The 20,187-nt window shown below is 46.3% G+C and overlaps 1 protein-coding gene across 2 annotated transcripts; it reads left to right on the top strand.

Annotated features, from left to right (window-relative positions):
- Positions 1–430: 430 nt before the first annotated feature.
- Positions 431–18,874, top strand: LOC106564887 (axin-2). 2 transcript variants are annotated; one of them, XM_014131376.3, is made up of 10 exons: positions 431–707; positions 2,327–3,257; positions 5,971–6,111; positions 9,139–9,241; positions 11,090–11,230; positions 12,016–12,431; positions 12,742–13,170; positions 13,404–13,499; positions 14,136–14,303; positions 17,083–18,874. In XM_014131376.3, the coding sequence occupies exons 2-10, from the start codon at positions 2,434–2,436 to the stop codon at positions 17,207–17,209; spliced, it is 2,445 nt and encodes an 814-aa protein (XP_013986851.1). In that variant the 5' UTR covers positions 431–707; positions 2,327–2,433; the 3' UTR covers positions 17,210–18,874. The 2 variants fall into 2 exon arrangements, with proteins under 2 accessions (XP_013986851.1, XP_013986850.1); XM_014131375.3 differs by lacking the exon at positions 431–707 and adding an exon at positions 737–1,381.
- Positions 18,875–20,187: the final 1,313 nt, after the last annotated feature.

Genomic DNA, 20,187 nt, shown 5'->3' with positions numbered 1-20,187 from the left:
ACAGGAATTTACAGGAATTTTGTATTATTGTCTACCATGCAGAAACCAGGTTAAAATACCAAATATTTAGGAAAGGAGGTATGTCTCTTTAAAGTTTATGTAGCAACAGAAGGATTGCAGGGATAATGCTATTGGGGCGGTAGATCACTTACTTCAGACGTTCCAAAGCCTCCGAGTTGGCTCGAGATTGCCAGTCTTTGATAAGGTCCTTACAACCTAGTAAAAACTTTGTCGTTCCAGAAAACCTCCTGACAGCTTTCTAAGTACGGCCGACTATTGTTCAACAGTGTGTTTTGGGGTCTATATATTGGCTGAAGCGTGTGGCGATGTAATTCAGTGAATTTTATTTGCTTCTATGTTTTTTGTTATCGGAAAGATGTTTAGATGTTGTTATGTATCTTCCGGGACCAGGCCGGCGGTTCTTTACTTTGATGTCCACTGTTAAACCCTCAGCCTGTTCGTTTTGAAATAGCCTAGAGGAGATCTGCAGCTTGCTATGACTACTTGAAACAGTACCTGGGGAAGGGGAAACGAGCTTTCTTCTCAGAGTTACATTTTATATTCCTCTTCTTTCTCAGATAAACATCAGAGCGGAGTAGACTAATACCATCTTTCTGATAGTGTTATTGTAATACTTTTTGGGTTGTTACTTTTTTTCTGCGTGAACCGTTTCTGATCATACGGGAAAGGACTCGTGTGCATCGATGGTAAGTTGCAAGAATGCAGTTCTGCAACCTTAACCAAGGCCCCCTCTCTTGGTCGCTTTGATGTGTTGCTGCAAAGCTTTGAAGTTGAGAAATGTATGCTACACTTGTTGTTTGTGGGCGAGAAAATACCGTAAAATGGATAAGTAAGGCAACTCAGTGATCGGGGATCAATGTTTTCGTGATTGTGAAGGCTGTAGAAGAGACTAATATTGGTTGATGTAGTTTACCATAGTCGGAAAGAAGGGGAAAAGTTTGTAATTTTTTTTAAATAAATAAAAAACATTTTCCAGTTCTTTCCGACTATGGTAAGAAAGGGAAAAGTTATTTATTTAGTTATTTATTATAGTTTACCATAGTCGGAAAGAAGGGGAAAAGTGGGATGTATTCGGCAAGGTCCCCCTCTCCCGCCTCCTCGAAATGTCGACACCCCCTCTGATCTACATAGAAGCAGTGCCTGCGTACTTTGGGGTCAGTTGTTGAATGGGACAGGGTACATTAGACTATCCCTATTGCGTCAAGCACACATGTGGCTAAGTAACTCTAGTCCACTGTCGGATTACCATCACTTCCATCGGACTTTTTGTTGGATATATACCACTGAAGAGGACGAGCATAAACAAATGGGAATAGCTTTTTCTTCACTTTCTGCTGGATTCGGGTTTCATTTTACAATGGTATGTGATGTAGCCTATACACTTCGCGAGCTGTTTTCTTTTCACGTTGTTATTTATGAGTAGTTGGGACACATCGATTGTTTATGCAAATCTTGTAAACAGACTAAGTGCTAGTAGAAATGATATAATGTACGTTGTTTTGATTGCGCAAAATAGTTTAGTGGCGCGTGGGCTTATGGCACATTTGGCACAATAATGACAGTTTTACTTGTGACATTATTGAAGATGACGTAAAGTGCTTCTTAAAAAAACGAATAAGAATATATCTTGTCTAGTCGCCTAGTAATATTGTATTTTGCAGGGTAATCATATCGCGTTGCTCAGACACGTTGACTAGTGTTCGCTGCCATAATTGTGTTGTAGCCTACATGTGAGCTGAAATTTAGTTGGCTAACTGCAAATGATTTAAGGAATTATAGGCTACTGTTGATCGTGATCATTGTACGGGTCTCTTATCCTCACCATTATAGGAACCTTAGTCCATTGTGGCGCATAGGATGTGTTTTCACTGTCTTGGATGGCTGGCTGTGTGATGTGCAACACTGGATGGATGAGGACAAGTGGTTCGTGGAACGCAAACCTTATGCATAATGCAGATAACAGTATCGGAAGCACATTTAGACTGATAATTCATTTGAAATGAAAGCTGTTTCAGGTGATCGCTTTGATATGCGTAAAATATATTTTAGGTGCGTACTTGGTGAGGAATGTTGGCGATGTGAAACGATTGTTCTTGTCAACGGTCGTTTGATGTGACAAATCGATGCAGACTGTAAATATAGGTTGCTAAACCCCCATTTAGATTATAAATAGATTGATGAGACTAAACCTTTCATTTTTCTTTCTCTGTAAACGGGCGGGGATCTGAAAGGGACTGTTTACTTCATGTCTCTCTTTGAAGTTAGCTGGATCTGGCTTTGATTAGATCAATACTTTCTGTTTCAGAGTGAAAAGGAGCCGAGAAACTCCCCCGCGGATTTAAGAGAGTGAGGAGGAATACAGTGGAGCTCATAGCAGGCACAACGGCACACACGGCAACCGGAGCTGGAGCCATGAGCAGAGCGCTTACGGACCATATCAGCAGTAGCTTCCGAGAAGATGCTCCCCGTCCCCCGGTGCCGGGGGAGGAGGGAGAGGCGTCATGCCATACTCCCTGCAAACATGCCAAAATGAGAGCCCAAAACAAGGCTAAAGCTGTCACCGTCGCGTCTCCCGGCTCCACACCGAGGAGGAACGAGGATGGACTCGGGGAACCGGAGGGTAGCGCGTCGCCGGATTCACCCCTCGCCCGGTGGACCAAGTCGTTGCATTTTCTCCTGGGTGACCAAGACGGTGCTCACCTGTTCAGGACCTTTCTGGAGCGGGAGAAATGCGTGGACACTTTGGACTTTTGGTTCGCCTGCAACGGTTTTAGGCAAATGGACCTCAGTGATACCAAAACGCTACGAGTTGCCAAAGCTATTTTCAAGCGGTACATTGAAAACAACAGCATTGTTGCCAAGCAGTTGAAACCTGCCACTAAAACCTACATAAGGGATAGTATTAAGAAGCAACAAATAGACTCTGCGATGTTTGACCAAGCACAAACGGAAATTCAGTCAACCATGGAGGAGAATGCGTACCAGATGTTTTTAACTTCTGACATATACCTTGAATATGTGCACACGGGGTGCGAAAACACGGTGTATGCCAACCACAGCGGTCTCGGGAGCCTCAAATTGATGTGCGGATTTCTGCCACCTCTCATTGAGGAAGAGGAGTGGAGTTGTGACTTGAAGGCGAAAACGTTAGCCTCTGTGGTTGGACTATCTGCCAATGCGCTACGGGCCACTGCTTCCATTCGGACTGCGGCGGAAGTGCTGGAGAATGGGTACAGGTAAGAGAATGTCTTCATTGAATTGATTATGTTTACAGTCTATCGAGTCATTTAAGTGTTTGTTTTTTATTATGACTGTTTATCAATATGCTTATGTTGAATAGAGATCCTAAGGTTACTTAAGCGTATAGTATTAGTAAATTAATGAGTTCTTGGGCATGTTGTCTGATTAGATAATAGCATATCATTTGCATATAATCCAGTTATTAACATGTAAAGAGCAAATATGCATTTGAACTAGTTATTTGCCCAGCCATGTCAATACAACGTTTTTCACCCTCAAATTCCATTGAGATAAAAGCTGCTTGATGGACCGAAAAAATCTGAAAGTGGAAAAATGTCTGTTTGTCCCCTCTGCCCTGCAGTTAGTTAGGGGGTGCAACACATCAATGGATCTGGTATTTCCTGTAAAGTAAATGGTGTATTGCAGTCAGCCCTTTGTTGGCTTGCTCAAGTTTCCTGTGCTTTGAAATTGCTCCTCCAGTAGAGGCATGAATTCAGACACCAATCCTGCCTGGCTGGCTGTTGCAGCTAGTACATTGAAACTAGTGATGCCATTGTGAAGTTATGCAATATTTCAAAAATGTTCAGCCTATTATTAAGTAGTCCTATTATTACAGACTACAATGTAACACACGCACACAGAGAGATAGTGAGTGAGTAATGCCCAGAAGAGATATTGGCCTCTTGGTCCGAGATCAAAGATAGTGTTTCTGGAAAGCATTTTTGGGTTTGTTTCTTAAGATCTCGTCCCACATATTGTCCAACCGGCTGCAAACTCTTCAAGTCAGGAACATTGTGAAAGTGTGGATTTTATGCACGAGGTTGCATCAAAGAGAGCCATTCCAAAGTTTTTCACCGAACTGTTCCACTAGTATGTCCATACAATAAAAACAACATCTGGACACAATTATCACAGAGTGGTTAGAGAGTGTCTTGTTCCTTTCGGTGTCCATAGGAAAAGAGGGATGTGAAAAAGGGGCAGTTTTCAAGGAAACACATTTTTCCTTTTAAACAAAATAGTAATGCTGGGAAGAAATGTTTGTTGAGGAGAAAAGTGTATGATAGTTTAATGACAAGTTTTAATTACTAGTGTTTTCTCTAATTCATATTCAACTTTCATGCTAGAATAGTGTGCCAGATAATTTTACCATAGTTTTGCAGTGGGTTATGGGTTGACTGTCAGGAGTGTTAGTTCCTATGGCATGATATTTCTACATGCCATAGCTAGCTAGCGGGCTGGGGGGACAGTGTTGCTGTGGCAGACAGGATGTTCAGAAGGGGCCATGTTGAGTTGGGAACTGAAGGGGGACTCAGGGGGTTATTGACATGAGGGCATCTCCTCAGCTTCCTGGTGTGATCTGCACATTCTTGTGTTTCACTGAAGGAAAGGGATAGCCTCCACCCCTCTCCTCTATTCCCCACCCTTCCCCTCTCATCTCTTCTTTCCCCTGCCCCGCACCAACTGTTTAGGTCAACACATTTCCATCTGAAACATGTGGAACTAATTTCGCAACTGCACTCAGATTCCTTCAGAAATGTAGCCACTCCTCCGGAAAAATAACGCGAAAAAACATAGCCGGCGCAGTTCGGCGTCAAACCCCCATTCTCCCTTTCGCTTGTGATGTTTTTCCCTCGTCCTTTCTACCCACTGCTTTTATCTCGTCTTTTAGAGAAATCCCTCTGACAGAGCCTAAGCATGTGCTTTGGAGGGAGACAGGAACAGGGGAATAATGAAAGAAAGAAAAAGAGAGGGGGGGGGGGGGCGAGAGCCCAGCTGCGCTAAATACCTGACTCTTTGCGTGAACCTCCAAAGGTCAGGTTTGAGCTGGGGCCTACGGCTTTAGTCATCCTCCCGGCAGTAGGCATTCTCATAAAGAAAGAGGCCCTCCTTTCCCCTTCCCACACTCTCTCTGTTTTGCGCTCTCCCCCCCCCCCCCCCCCAAGCTCAAGGTCTCCCCTCCTTCCTCCCTGTCCACCTCCTTCACTAGTGGAACAGGAATGCAACACAGCAGGAGAGAGTAGAAGTAGAGAGGGGGAGAGAGAGAGAGAGAGAGACTTTAGAAGGATGGGAGGGGGGCTTGGTTGTAGGAGGAGGAGGGGAGTATACAGAGGGGCCTGGATTTAAGGAGAGAAGACATGAGAGAGAGCAGAGCGAGAGGGAGGGAGGAAGGGGAGGGGGAAAAAAACACTTCAAGAAAAGAGTACACTGCTTCAGAGTGGAAATGTGCGGGAGTAGGGGCATTGCCCAAACAAAAGGGTAGAGAGATAGCAGGAGAGCGAGGGGAAGTGGCTCTGTTGTCCATTCACATACAGCTGAGCTGCTCACTTCCCTCACCCCCTCCCCACCTCCCTGCCTGCATGATGGGGAGTGGACATGAAAGGGAGAGAGAAAATACATGGAAAAACAGCTCCTCAGAGAGTGTTGTCACATTCCTGAGGCCCCAAAGTCTTGCGAAAGTGACTAATTATTAAAATCTGTAGGAACTCGGACTCGAAACGCTTCAAATCAAACTTTTACTCCAAAGCAAAGACTCTTACTAAAATATGTACACAAGTTAACACACAAACTCCATTTACATAGCTAATACAGGTTCACCAATAGAAGTCTCTGCATGGCATTGACGTTTTTACTTGGGTTTCAGTAATGAAACGGTGAAATATGTAGTGTAAAATGGACTTTATCAAGGTCTGTTGCTGTTGTGTTTGGCAGGTCACACAGACGCGGAGACCCGGCCAGTCCCTACTTTGTGAACTCGGGCTATGTGTTTGCCCCCGCCACCAGTGCCAACGACAGCGAGATCTCCAGCGACGCCATGACGGACGACTCCATGTCCATGACCGACAGTAGTGTGTAAGTAGTGTTCTCTCAGCATTCCCCAATTGGTTTCTTACCTTTTGACCTGGGTTAGGGGTCAATTCCATGTCAACTCCATGTCCATTCTGAAAACCATTTCACATTCAAAGCTGACTCCAGGCCTGCCTTTCTGAAGCATGTCTGAACTTCTATATATTCTGAAGCTCAAAAATGACTTTGCTCATTTAGCCATTCAGTGAATACTTTTCATGGATACATATATGTATATACGGGAAAAAATTGGACTAAATATCAAGTTTATCTGGGAAGCTTGTGTTGTGAAATGGAATGGGATGTTTAGGTTTTAATGATCCTTTCAGATTGAGTTCAGGTAATTATATTAATGGATAAAGTGCCTCTAGGCCTGGGGGGGGGGGGGTCTGTGAAAGTCATTATGTGGAAAAATCTTTTGATGTCTATTCTGTTACAGGCAGAACTTCTTGATATGGGGGGGTGTTGTGGAGTGTTGCCTCAGTTATCCTCAAAGAAATGAGAAATGTATCCATCCCACCCACCCACCGTTCTGCCACAACAGCCTTGTTTTTTTTTACATATTATCTAATCGCTTTTTCCCTTTGAAGGAGTAGAAGGGAAAGAGAGAGGGGGTGGGGAGGGAGAGAGAGAGTGAGGGGAAATAGCCATTTGGACCTTAAGACAAACTCATTGAAACATTTTGGCAGCAAATGAAAGGGAGCTTACTCACATGGTGGCTCGGCTTCCTGCTCTGCTACTGGCCCTCTCTCTCCCTCTCTGCTGCTGCAGCGCCACTGCTGCTGCGATCATGTGTCAGCGAGGCTTTCATGGAGGTTACTCCTTCCTGAACCCCAGGATAGGGTCAGGAGGGACTCCCACTGCCCAGATTAGGGCACCTCCAAAATCAACCCTTTCCCCCACCATCTCCCCCCAACCTTCCTCCCTCACCCCTCCAACCCCAACGGCCCCCCAATTTCCCTCTCCTCCTGCACTCTGAGCCAATAGCAGGGGAACGGTGAGGGTTTGGCGTGCAAGGGAGTGAGAAAATAAAGTGCACGGCGGACGAAAGGCTTAACTGAATCGCTTTCAGCCTATTGTTAGCCGAGGGGAGCTTAGGGGGATAAGAGGGGTGGCTGTCTGCTTTTGAAAATGACTTGCACAACTGAATAGGAGATCCCCATAAAGTAAGGGCCCGTGAAAGAGTGCACGGTCTGTTTTCTTCTTCTTTGCCCATATGCATCGCCACCACAATCATCACAAAGGGCCTCGGCCATCGCATAGGGCTGGCTCGCTGGGGAGGGGAGCTGGGGTTGATTTAAAAATGCAACAGGAGAGAGTGAATGAGAGAGAGCGCGAGAGAGAGAATGGGAAAGGGATAGATTGAGTGGTGTTTTGGAAGGAGTTGGGTTTTTGTTTGGTACGTTGTTTTGTTGTGAATTGTAACTTTTTTTTGTCATGAGTTTCTAGAGTTTTTTTTTTTCAAGTGTCTTGAAGGTTCATGGCTTGTAATCCTAGGATAATGGTTAGGGAAGTATCCCGCTCTTCAATGTGCATTGTTGGCAGTGGTATCTAGGCACCATCTGGTAATGCAGAGTAAGTAGGGCCCCGAGGCATACAAACCCAGAGTCATTTGACCAAATTATATATTAAGTGAAAAAAAATAGACCCCACTGGAATTCAGTCCCGTCTTTTTCCTGCAAACGTCTTCATGTTAATTATTAAAACATCTTATGTTACAAAGTGTAGCGCCTCGCAGTGGCCTGCCCTGCACAGAGTTCTTTGAGCCTTTGACAATCTCCTGTCCGCCTGCTCTCTCTCTCTCTCTCTCTACCCCTCACCGATTGTAATAAAAACCACAGCTTCTTCCTCCTCATTGGGGGGAACAATTTGATTAGTGTGTCCTTTTATAGTTTGGTAAAAGGCACACTGCAAATTTGAATCTCATTTCCAGATAAAGAACAAGAGGATGAGGATTTTTGGGGGGGCAGATTTTTTCCCTTCTCACTTTTTGCTTATATCTTATTTATGGATTTACTTGGACGCTAGGGAATGCTGCTGCGCTAACTTCAAACATTACCTTATCTTACAAACCAGCCTTTTGATGTTGCTGAGATCAGAGGCTTGCTGGCGGAACACTTGCCAAATGAAGATGGCAGCGTGTGCATATGTGCATGAGTGTGAGATTTCAAAGAGGCAGCGGAAAAGCTAGCATTTGGGCTAGGTCAGACACTTCTGAGCAACCAAAAAGGCCAAGATAATTGGCCAGGCTTAAATGGCAACGAACTGGAAAAGCACACATTGGAGGGCGAGAAAGAGAAGAATATGTATTTTCTTCCCCCTTGCCACTGCCTAAAGGATGAACTGTCCAGAGACACTTGTTTTTTTCAGCCACATTATGGCAATTTTTCTTTATGTCAAACCTACACGTCTTGCACCGCTTTAAGCAAGATCACTCACCCCTCGAGTAGCAGCATTCTAGGCTCCTCCTCTTAGCCAGCTTTCTCAAGGTAGTCCTTGTTACTGAGGCTGGAATTGAAAGTACCTCACTTGGCTGCCATTTTGAAAAATCAGGCCCTTCCAGTGTTGACAAGGACTGATGGGAACTTATCAGTGGGACACTTTTGAACCCCAGCGTCGGGATGTTTAGCATATCTCCCCCCATTGTCCCGGTGTGTTTTTGTTGCCTTGGCTTCAAGGCCCTTCAAGGGCTCCTCTGGTCTTTGATTTGGGCTGTGATGTGCCCACCTGGGGGGAAAGGGGGGGGGGGGGTCAGGGTGGTGCTGGGTTGTTCACTTCAGTGATGATCAGCCTCCCCTCAGGGTTCTGTCCACATCGCTAGGCTAATGTCTTTCACCTCGCTAGTAGATTGGGGGTATTACTTGGTTCTAAGCAAAGAGAAAGGGAGGCAAGAAAATTGAAATGTTTCTTTGGAGATAGATATGTAGGGGTTAGCATGCTAGTTTGCTAACTAACCCCTGGCTCTTCAGGGGACATTGAGTGACCTGTGACTGTGTTATTGACCCTGTTTCCTACCTGTGTCCCTTCTGACAGAGATGGGATCCCTCCGTACAAGCTGGGCACCAAGAAGCAGCTCCAGCGAGAGATGCACCGCAGCGTCAAGATCAACGGCCTGGTCTCGCTACCCCACTTTCCTGTGAGTCCCGCTTCCTGTTTACTTCCTGTTTTTTGATGTCTGCTGTCTTCATACACAGTGTCTTTATATCTTTAAAACTCCACAAACTTTTGTCAATCCCCCTTTACAACCGGTTCGCTTTCGCCCCGTTGGGAACTGTGTTTTCTTCTTTTATGATGTTGTGATAGAACACTATATTCTTTCCCCCCTGCTCATTTTCCTATAAAAAGTCAGGGTAAATGAAAGGGGGAATTTGCATATCACTTATTTTCTCTCCTGCTCAACCGTATACACCCCCTCCCTTCCCCCCGTCCAACAGCTGTCATTTATAGCTGTCATCTATAGACCCCTGTTGCTTTCCTTCCTTGTGTTTCACCTCCAGAACTTAGTCAAGAATGTTATAAATGCATAATGTAAAAAAAAAAATTTTTGATAATGATGACGGTGGTGAGGATGATTATCATTAGAGGTCAGGGGTCACAGAACCAAGCCTTGTGATGCTCCCTAAATCAGCCAGCTTACTACTCAGCCCTGTGCTTTGATCATGGTCGATGAATGAATGGGACCCAGGTTGCCTGGCCTCTTTATTGACAACCTCCAACAGAGCCCCCCCCCACACACACCCACACACTCCCCTTTTGTGACAGTAGCCCCCCTACCCCCAACCCAGCCCCCATATGACTCTCACCACCCCCACTACATGTGGTGTCATGTGCAAGCAGGGACCTCTAAATACTTGGTACTTCATGGCACAGGTCTAGGGCTTGGAGTGGTTAGATTGGGCACACGTGTCAGAAAGCAACTAATGCAAATAGTTTTGTCTTCTTCCCTTCACAATGTGTTTGTGTACTGTCTTGATGCATAGGGAAGGCTTTGTGTGGGTGTGTTGTGTTGTGTAGGGAGGGCTGTAGCCAAGTAGAAGGGGCCCTTGTTGTCTGTTTCTCTGTCTCTCCTCGCTCCCTCCCTTCTCCACTTGCTCTCCTTTTAATGTCTCCCTCCTGATTTGGAGATGGCTCGGGCTCCCAAGATGCACCAGCCCCAGGCAGCGGGGGCTCTGCGCGGCGCTGACGCGCCTTTGCCAGCAGCCCCTCTCGCTCCTTTCTTCTCACTTCCCTTCATCGTCTCTACAAAGAGATGAGAGGAACAACAAAAAAAGAGTAAAATCAAGAAAGCTAGTGCGCCAAATAATAATACAGAAAAGAAGATGAGAGAAGCCGGCACATATAGTTAGAGAAAAATAGGATAATGCGACTACAGTACCTCAGTGGTGCCCTGCGTGCAGTCAGGAAATAAATTACCACTTCCCCCTTAGATCTCCCCGGTATTTGACTCCTCTCCTTCGCTCCCTCCCTCCTACCATTCCACACATCTCTCAATCCTCTTCCTCATTTTTTCCTTCCTCTTTTTGTTTTAATATTGTCCCCCTCCTTTTTCTTTCTCTGACTGTCGATATCTGTCTTTTATTCGGGGAGATTTAAAGCCGCGTGTCCCTCCCACCCCAAGGGTTGGAGTGTTTGATGTTTGACAAGGGCCCCTTTGAAGTGTGCTGACTTCAGAGGCTGCCTCCGCTGATGGCTTGGTCAGAGTACAGAGGGCGCAGGCGGGGGGCCCTCCTCCTCGGAGCCAGGCCAACTGCTACCCCCCCCCCCCCCATCCCGCTACCCCGCCGCCTGGCAGGCGGTGCCAAGGACAGCGGGCATGGGGAGGGGGTATCGGGCTAGGGGTTAGCCCAGGGGCAAGGGCATCAAAGGAGGCCTATAGAGTTAGAGGAGAGGGCACTGAAGGAATCAGGGGGCAAACTGGGGACAACTAACTCACACACTCAAACACACACTCAAAAGTGTCCTTTCTCCCATCTCGCCCCTACAGAGGACACACAGGCTGCCTAAGGAGATGATGCCAGTGGAGCCCTCGGCATTCGCCGCCCAGCTCATCTCCAGACTGGAGAAACTGAAGAGGGAGCAGGACACCATGAGCTCCCTGGAGGAGAGGCTACAGCAGATCCAGGAGGTAAGAAAACCCCCCTTCCCAAACTACATTGGTACATCCCACCTCATTTCCCCAACCCACCTGCATTGAGCAATGAGCTTTGGAACGTTCCATTGCGACCTAGTTTAGGTGACCCTCCGGTCCTGAACCCTGTCTTTGCTACCTAGAAAGACAATGTAGCTAGGAGGAGCCATGTGAGAAGTTAAGGTTGTAGCTTGCTAGCTGACTCTTCTTCCTTGATTCAAAGAGACTTTGCGTGCGGTCTTGCTTTAGAAAGAATTTAACTGACTAAGGGTCTGCCGTGCAGTTTAGCGACTTCTTCTCTTAAAGTCTCTTCTTCTGAGGAAGTTTCAAACTTATGTTTCTTGGCACACTTGAAGTTTATTGAAATGGTTAGCGCTTAGCGCTCAACTCTCCAGTGGCGTATTGCTGAGTGTGTGTAGTGCTGGTCTCTTTGTGAGTCTGGGCTTGCTGTGCATTATAGATGAAGAAAGAAGACGCTAGCACACCCAAAGCCTGTTAGCAAGTAGAACCAGGGTGAAAGAAACTGGTAGTCAAATCAAGTTATGCCATAGAATTTACTTCGGCTACTTCACAAGCCAATACAGTACCTGGTGATTGTTGCAGTGTGAAGTTTGCTGCGAATCGTCGAAGTACTGTCGACTGACTGAAGTAGTGTTTTGGTTGGGTTTAGCAAGCTAGCGATGCTTATATGTGTAGTGTTATGAAATTGAGTAGGTTATATTGTCCCTGTACTTCTATATTGCGTCCATGTTTTAAAGCAATATGTCTTTGTGTGTGTGCAGGAGGAGGAGAGGGACGAGAGCGACCCCTCCACCACCGTCCCGCTCAACCACCCCCTGCTTCCTCCCTCGTCCGGCGCCGACGAGGACGCTCAGGCTATCCTAGATGACCACCTATCCCGGGTGCTCAAGACGCCCGGATGCCAGTCGCCCGGCGTGATCCGCCACTCGCCCCGCTCGTGCTCTCCCGACCGGCCCTCCGCCGCTGTGGTCCCCTTCCTGGGGCCCTCGTATCCGGGGGCCACCAAGGGCCCATTGGCTGGGAGCAGGCAGTCGACCAAGCACATCCACCACCACTACATCCACCACCACACCGCCACCGGCCCCAAGAGTAAGGAGCAGATCGAGGCCGAGGCGGCGCAGCGCATCCAGTGCCTCTGTCCCCCAGGGGGTGCCGACTACTCCGACTTCACCGCCGGGTCAGTTCACATACAATATCACCTGTACTGGGGTTCGTTCACAATTCACATCAAGTACACTACATTTACCTTAGAGTTGTGCTGGGGTCAGTTCACATACACTTCACATACAACTAAATTTACCTTAGGGCTGTACTTGGGTCAGTGATTTAAACTGTGCACTTATCTTATGGATATGACCGTTCTACTTGAGTTTCATTTAGACTGATGTGACGAGCTGTATCATTCCTATCACTAGTCCTTGTTGTAGATGTAGCCTCTCCTCATGGAATAGTCCCATGTAAACCCTCTCCTTTCTGTCTTCCTCCAGCCGCTGCAGCAGTTTGTCCAAGCGACCGGGGAAGCCGTGCGAAGGCATACGCCTTAGCCAGGCCAACGGCAGCGACGGGGTCACGTCCCCGCCCCACCTGCCCCTGGACTCCACGGACCGCTCGCAGAACGTCTGGCAGTGGATCCTGGAGAGCGAGAGGCAGGGCAAGAACAAACCTCACGGTAGTACTCAGGGCCTGAAGAAGAGCCACCTCCCGGACCCCTCCACGCCCAAGACGCTTCCCGTCCGAACGCACTCTTCCTGGGGAGGCGTGTGCGGCACAGGGGGTCACCTCCGTGGAGGTCACCATCCGGCCCACCCCTTCATCCAGGACCCGGCCATGCCCCCCCTGCCCCCACCCAACACTCTGGCCCAGTTAGAAGAAGCCTGCAGGAGGCTAGAGGAGGTCTCCAAGCCCCCCAAACAGAGGTAGGCACACATACACACACTCGTATATCTTTGTCCTAGCTTGCAATGTATAGTCATTTACAATGAGCCAAATGACTCTATCCAAATTAAGTTAGGGATTATCTGAAAATGTTTGACTTCAGGCGACTGTTGAAGCCTACACCTGTTTTCCAGTGTTTCCTCCACCTGTGTCGTGAATACTGATGCCATCAATCTCATTCTATTGTATCTTTGTCTTTCTATGTGACTGACAGGCATTCAACGACCAGCCTTCAAAGAGACAGGAGTCACCCTGTGCCTTTCCCCAGTGGAAACCCACCTCTGTCCAGCCCCGCACTTCAAACAGACGAGTGTGTTCATCTTCCTCTCTCTCCCTTTGTTCTCGCTGCCTCTCTTTCTCTCTCTGATTTCCCCTCGATAGGGATAGTGTGAGTCAGCATGTCTCTCCCTTTTTGAAGTCCTCTTTTAATCATTTAAGATTAAACATGATGGGTGTAGTCTGACTCAGTCCTCACACACACACACACACACACACACAACCCCTGGTTGTTATTTTGGCCCTCTCTTCGCTACCTTGGCCCTGTGTGTGTGTTGGTGTGTGTGTGTGTGTAGGGCAGCTTGGTTGTGTTTGATGTTAGGGCCGTAGCCACCTGACTGCCAGGGTCTTTTTGAGATTTAATTGGCTGACCTTCAGCGGGCCAGCTGTCTAAGGATAGCAGGCGCCCGCGTCTGAAGTATAGGACCTCGAAAAGGCCCCTGGAAGTGAACGAGGAAGTGTGTGTGTGGGATGAAACCCACATATACACACCTGTAATCGGGTCAGGTTCACCTTAGCTGAGCTAATCCTTACACACTGGCCGTGTTAAGTGTTTGTCGCTCTGGATGAGAATTTCTGCTAAATGAGTCAAATGTAAATGTTTAGTTTTAGCTATGGGATCAGGTTATGCTTTATTTATCTAAAGTGTTGCTCGTCTCTCTATTTCCAGGTGGAAAGAGCCAAAGAAGTCGATCAGCGGCGTGAGTGTGTCTGGCTGTGACCTGGTGGTCACCTACTTCTTCTGTGGTGAGGAGATCCCCTACCGCAGCATGATGAAGACACACAGTCTCACCCTGGGACACTTCAAGGAGCAGCTTAGCAAAAAAGGCAATTACAGGTAAACACCTAGACGAGCACACACACAACACACCTTTAATATACAACTATAGATAAACACACCCCTTTCAAACACACATTTCATGCACAACACACTCTCTTGCTGAAGAGCAAGACACACTTTTTTCCCACGACTTGTGTGTATTTATCCATGTACATGTGTGTTTGTGTATGAACTAAATGTGTGTGAAAAGCTGGAGCTCTCAGCTTTGTATGTGGAGTAGTGAGAAGGAAGAGTAGAACTCAGGCTGAGCACGAGGAGGGATGGGTCGATCCACTGTACAGAGAGGAAAGGGGGGGGATTTACTGGAGTGATATTTGGTTCACATCTGCTATTGATTTCCATAGTAAGGCAGTCTTAATAAGGATGGCTTTGAAGTCCAGGCCTTTTATTTTGTGCACAAAGACTCAACACGCCACTGCGTGGCCCCCAAAATCCTCCTCCTCCCAAGGATTACATCAGGCAGAATCACGGGCACTTTTTTCCTTCTTAGATTCAGTTATATGTTGATTTCACTTTTTTTTTTAAAGGGTTGCACGAGTTGTCAAAATGACTGGTGTTTTGTTTAGTAGTCGTTGAAAGTGGCTATGACTTCATTATGTTAAGAATTAGAGAGGGACTGAATCATTTCACATTCAAGGAACCTACACCTAAAGGGGACTCTACAGTAAAGTACAGTATTTTATGACCGTCATATGTATAGGTTGTAGCACACCGAAGAGACAAAGTATTCCGAGACATCCGTATCTCGATTCTAAACCCTCATCCACATCTGCTTGTTAGTCCGAGCTAAACCCACCCCCACTATACTGTAACTCTTCCGGGAAAGAACAGGCGATTCTTGAAGCCGATGGCTCTAATGGTTCAGAATGTGTGGAGTTGGTTCATTTCAACATGGCAGGAGAACAGTACTCGGCCACGCTGCCAGACGATATCGGTGCCAGATGTTTCACAGAGAGAAATCTTTTGCCATATATAACATGATCCAATGGAAATACTCCTTTTCTCTCCCTCCCCGTTCTCCATCTTTACTTTTCTCTCCCTCTCTTTCTCCCCCATTCTCTCTCTTTGAGAAGAAGCGTAGGGTTGTGATTTAAATGTCAAGAGACACAAGCATCTATTTAGATTTGATTTATGCCGCGAAGATGCACTTGGCTAAGGCCTGACCTTTTATTAGTTTGTGTTAGTATCAGTAGTTTCAGTGTTCACGCTTCCAGAAAGGTTTGAGGCCCTTCACTACAACCTTCAACCGTGTTGAAAATGCATCATGCCAAAAACCCATAGCAACACCCAACCATCCACACCCCAGAAATCCCAGTCGGGAGTTTTTATGACACACAAACCTTGATCAGAGCAGCTGTACAACACTTCCTCAACCCTCCCTCACCATTTCCTCCGCCGTTTGCCAACCCTCTCCGCTCGCGCTTAAGTACGATTTTTAAAAACACAATGAAGAACTGGAGTGGGGGGAAAAAACATATATATTTTTTTTACACGCTACACGTGTTGTTTGTATGACTTGTAGGTCGGCGTCGCTCATAAAAACGTTTCGGAATTCCTGGGCCCAGGCATACATGGGTAAAATGATGCATTTTCCATTACAAAGCTTATCATTAAATCTCCCCCGCTGGTCATCACTGCCTTTAAAGCTAGGGGAGAAGAAATCATTCAACTCTAGGCAGTAGACTTCATAGACTGAGCTGAGTCAACCCTTGGATCTTTGAGGAAGGGGGGGGTGAGGGGGTGTTGGTGAGGTGACTCCTTGACCTCCAGGAGACTGTCTGGATTGGTGTCCTCCTCCTCGCGGGGTATCGGCCTTCGGGCCCGGCCTGCGTCCAATCTATCACACCCACGGAGGGGGTCTGGGAGAGAGGCCTGCTCCTCTTCTCTCTCTCCCTCTGTTCTCTGCTGGTGATCGGAAAGCTGCCCAGAGTTTCTGTCTGTCTGTGTTTCATTGCCTCTCTCTCTGTCTCTGTCTTTCTCTCTGTGTGTGTCTCTCTGTGTCTTTCTCTCTTTGTCTTTCTCTCTGTGTGTGTCTCCATAGTTGTCTCTAGCAGTGTGTTAGTAGGTGTGTGTGGGGCATGCGGTGGCAGGCAGACTCTCAGGCACCTGAAATGTCAGCCCTAGTGAAAGGAAGGCCCTTCATTTGACAGTGGGGCACAATTAAAAGGCCAGGCTAGACAAGGGGAGCTCAGTGCTAGGAGAGGGGGGGGGGGGGGGGGGGGGGGGGGGGGCTTAAGACAGGAGAGGGAGGGGGGGCCTTAAGACAGGTCCTAATTAGCCCTTCAACTTTAATGAGACCTTCCAGGACAGATGGCCATTGTACAAATGCCTAGCAGTCAAGTTCCTTTAGCTCCCTCTCTCTCTCTTTTTAGTCTCTGCTGCTGCTGCTGCTAATTCCTTGAAATGATCACTGACAGAGTTCAAACCAAACCTGGCAACCCAAACTATTTGGAGTGGTTGGGGTTGCCAGGTTTGGCAGAGTTCTGTTTGTCAGTGGTGTTGGTGGTGCGTAATGTAGGCAAGATTTGTTCTTTGAAGTAAGAAGGATGGCGCTGAACTGTGTGACCTAAGGCAGTTTGGTTACGGGTTTGAGTCATTATGTGTGTGGAGTTGGTTGTGTAGGTGCCGAGAAACTGTTTTCATGGTACAAAATACAATTCTTAGCACTCACTCGTCCATGGTGTTAAGTTAAAGAGGAAGATACCATGCTAGTTTTGTTTTGTATTCTCGAAACATCTTTTCTGACAATGCCCCTCTCTCTCTCATTTCTATCCAGGTACTACTTCAAGAAGGCCAGCGACGAGTTTGAGTGCGGGGCCGTGTTCGAGGAGGTATGGGAGGACGGCGCCCTTCTGCCCATGTACGAGGGCAAGGTCCTGGGTAAGGTGGAGAGGATGGACTGATGCCACCCTTACCCACCCTACCTTACCCATCAACCAAATACCCAACCTCCAGGGCAGACTGTCGCGAGGAACCGGAGTGATCGACTTGATTAGGGGAAAACGCTCCAGACTTTCTTTTCTACTATTAAGCTAAATAAGAGTTAATATATCCAGCACGAGGAGTGTGATTGAAGGAACACGAGCCAATGAAGTATGCCGAACCCAGAAGAGGCCCCGCCCCCCCGACTTTCTAAACCAATCAGCCTTAGAAACACAAGGGAATGACACTACAGAGAGAGAGAGAGAGAGAGAGAGACGGCGACTGGAAGCCTCTAGGCTCCCTGAATTTAACCACTGAAGATGCAGATGACTGTTTGTCCATTACGAGAGACTAACGTTGCGATTTAAATAATGGTAACGTTGTGAGAACGTTGCTCCCTGATCACCCGCAGTGGACTGGCTACAGCACCAGAAGCCCTGTGAGTGCCGCCACCTGCTCTTATAACATTGTGCTAACGTTGTGCAAACGTTGTTACAAAATGAAACTTCTATACGTGTGCATATACATACATGCAAATATGTGTATATATACATGTATTATATTATATTGATGCGTTTTTATCATGAGTTGAAAGTTTTCAGTATTTATTTAAAAAAAATGTCCTCTCCCTCCCTCACCTTCAACTTGTCTACCCCCCCCCCCCCCCCCCCCCATGTCCAGTTGATGGACAAGCTGCTTCGAGTATTGGGAGAATACTGTGGTGATTTATTATATTTTTTTTTTACCTTGTAAAGTCAAAGGTCATGACACTAGCCTAGTGCCCCCCCCCTTTACCCCTGTCCAACCTCACTATACCAGGGGTCTGCTGAGACTGAACCTTCCACTGTCGTAGTAAACCAACCAACAACCCAGTCTTAATATATGCTGCTGCTGATATGTGTTCTCTTCCGTTTCTAAGCCAGAGTAAGAGTAGTTGGTTTTCTCTCACTCCAGCACAGAACTCTATCCTTTTTAGTTGTTGTGCCTTTGTTTGTGGACCAGGCACCACACAGGGAAAGACGAGAAAGAAACATGAATTAGGATTAGGTGAACAGAGAGGACCTGGAGAAATAAAGTGTTTACAGCGAGCACACCAAAATAACCTTGTCGCGCTTCTATTGAAATACCCACCTCTCCTGGCGGTGGCTTAATATCATCACGTTTCAAAATGGCTTCCGATCCATATTTATTAGCAAAGAAAAAAAAACGTTTAAGAAATGTTGCTCCAATAGCTTTTTGAATGTTGTGAAAATAACATCATAAACGACAGAGCTCCTGTATACATTTGTAATTATGCATTTTTTGAAGTATGGATAAAAGGACACAAACACTATGGGTAGTGTTTTTATGAGTACAGCTCCTGTGCCTACATGGATGCCATACCATGTACTACCCTGATTCAGGGTGTTAATAATTATTCCCTTGGTTTTCAGAAGGGTCTTATGTTGAAAATATTGTTTTATGCATTTAATAATATCCTGTAATCATGTTATTTGTTTTTACGCCATGGCTTTTTTTTTTTTCTATCTAAACTGTAAATTATACATTATATACAGAGTTTCATTTAAAGATTTACCTGGACCTATAATTATTGTAATTATTAAGAGATGTAGCCTTTATTAAAGCTTTATATTTTTCAAATGAAAGCTTTTGTCTGCTCATTTCTGTTGTTCAATTGCAAACGAGAACGGGAATGCTTGATTATGTGATAATGCATATGACATTAACAACAAAACTCTCCTCTTTGGAGAAACATTCAAGACACAAGATTACATTTCTACCTTTTTCTTCAGATCACTCCAATTGAACATTTAATTCAAGTTAGGACTCTATAGTTCTATACAGGATTGGAATCCGTATGATCGAGAAAGTTAGTACAAGACAGCTGCAGAATGATGACTGTAAGCTGAAGGGGCTCAATACTAAAGTGTGCATCGCGTACTAGTGGCCCATGGGGTAGACAGATGTAGCCCTGTGTCCCAAATGGTGGCCAATTCCTTATATAGTGCACTACTTTTGACCAGAGTCCATAGATTCTACATAGGGAATAGGGTGCCATTTCAACAGTAGCCTGGCATACAAGCTGTTTTTTCTACGTTTCAGTGAAATGTACAAACTGCAGTTTGGATGCCAGGCTAAGACAGATGTCAGGGTAGAAATAAACTGTGTGTGAGTCCTAAATGGTATCCTATTCCCTATATAGTGCACTACTTTTGACCAAAGCCTATGGGGCTCTGGTCAAAAATAGTGCACTATATAGAGAGCAGGGTGCCATTTTGGACAGATCCTGTGTTCAATCCCTTAGTCCCCTCCAGTTACAAGGCAACAGTTGCCTTTTGTGAGATCCCCATGGACTCTTCTCCTTTATTTTCTAATTCTCTGCATTAGAGGAGAGGAATGGCAGATCGCCATGGCAGCTGACACCTCACAGGGAGAAACCCCAGGGGAACCCTACCCACTGGGCACAGACTTCAGTTCAACGTCTAGTTTTGATTTACATTTGGTTGAGTTGTCAACTAATGTGAATTCATTGTGAAATCAACAAAAAATGTGATTAAAAGTTGGGTGAAAAAAAGATGACTTTTAGCAAATCCAATTAATTTTCACAGATTTTTGGGGTTAAAATTGCGTGGGAAAAAAATGTAATTTAACCTGTTTTTGCCCAATGGGTAGCTATCCCTTTTGTACTGTGGTCTTTAGCCCTCTTCACAGACCTGGGTCATGTTCAATAGGGCGCAACCTCTTGCAACGATGAACACAAATCTGTGCTCTCATTGGACAAGATCAGGTCGTGCCTACCAGTTGAAAAAAAAAATGTCCTGCTTCCTTAACAGGACCCAGGTACACTGCAGTCTCCACTGTGGCCTAATGGGAGACATTAGTGATCCAAATGGGGCCATTGGGCTAATTGGTAGCCTAGAGAGCAGAACTGGGAGAACTGCTTTCCCTCCTGCAGTCA

The sequence above is a fragment of the Salmo salar genome, chromosome 12 (genome assembly GCF_965601325.2).
Source record: "Salmo salar chromosome 12, fSalSal1, whole genome shotgun sequence".
Lineage (NCBI taxonomy): Eukaryota > Metazoa > Chordata > Actinopteri > Salmoniformes > Salmonidae > Salmo > Salmo salar.
Note: the sequence above shows the minus strand (reverse complement) of the source record. Positions and strands in the feature narration are given on the sequence as shown.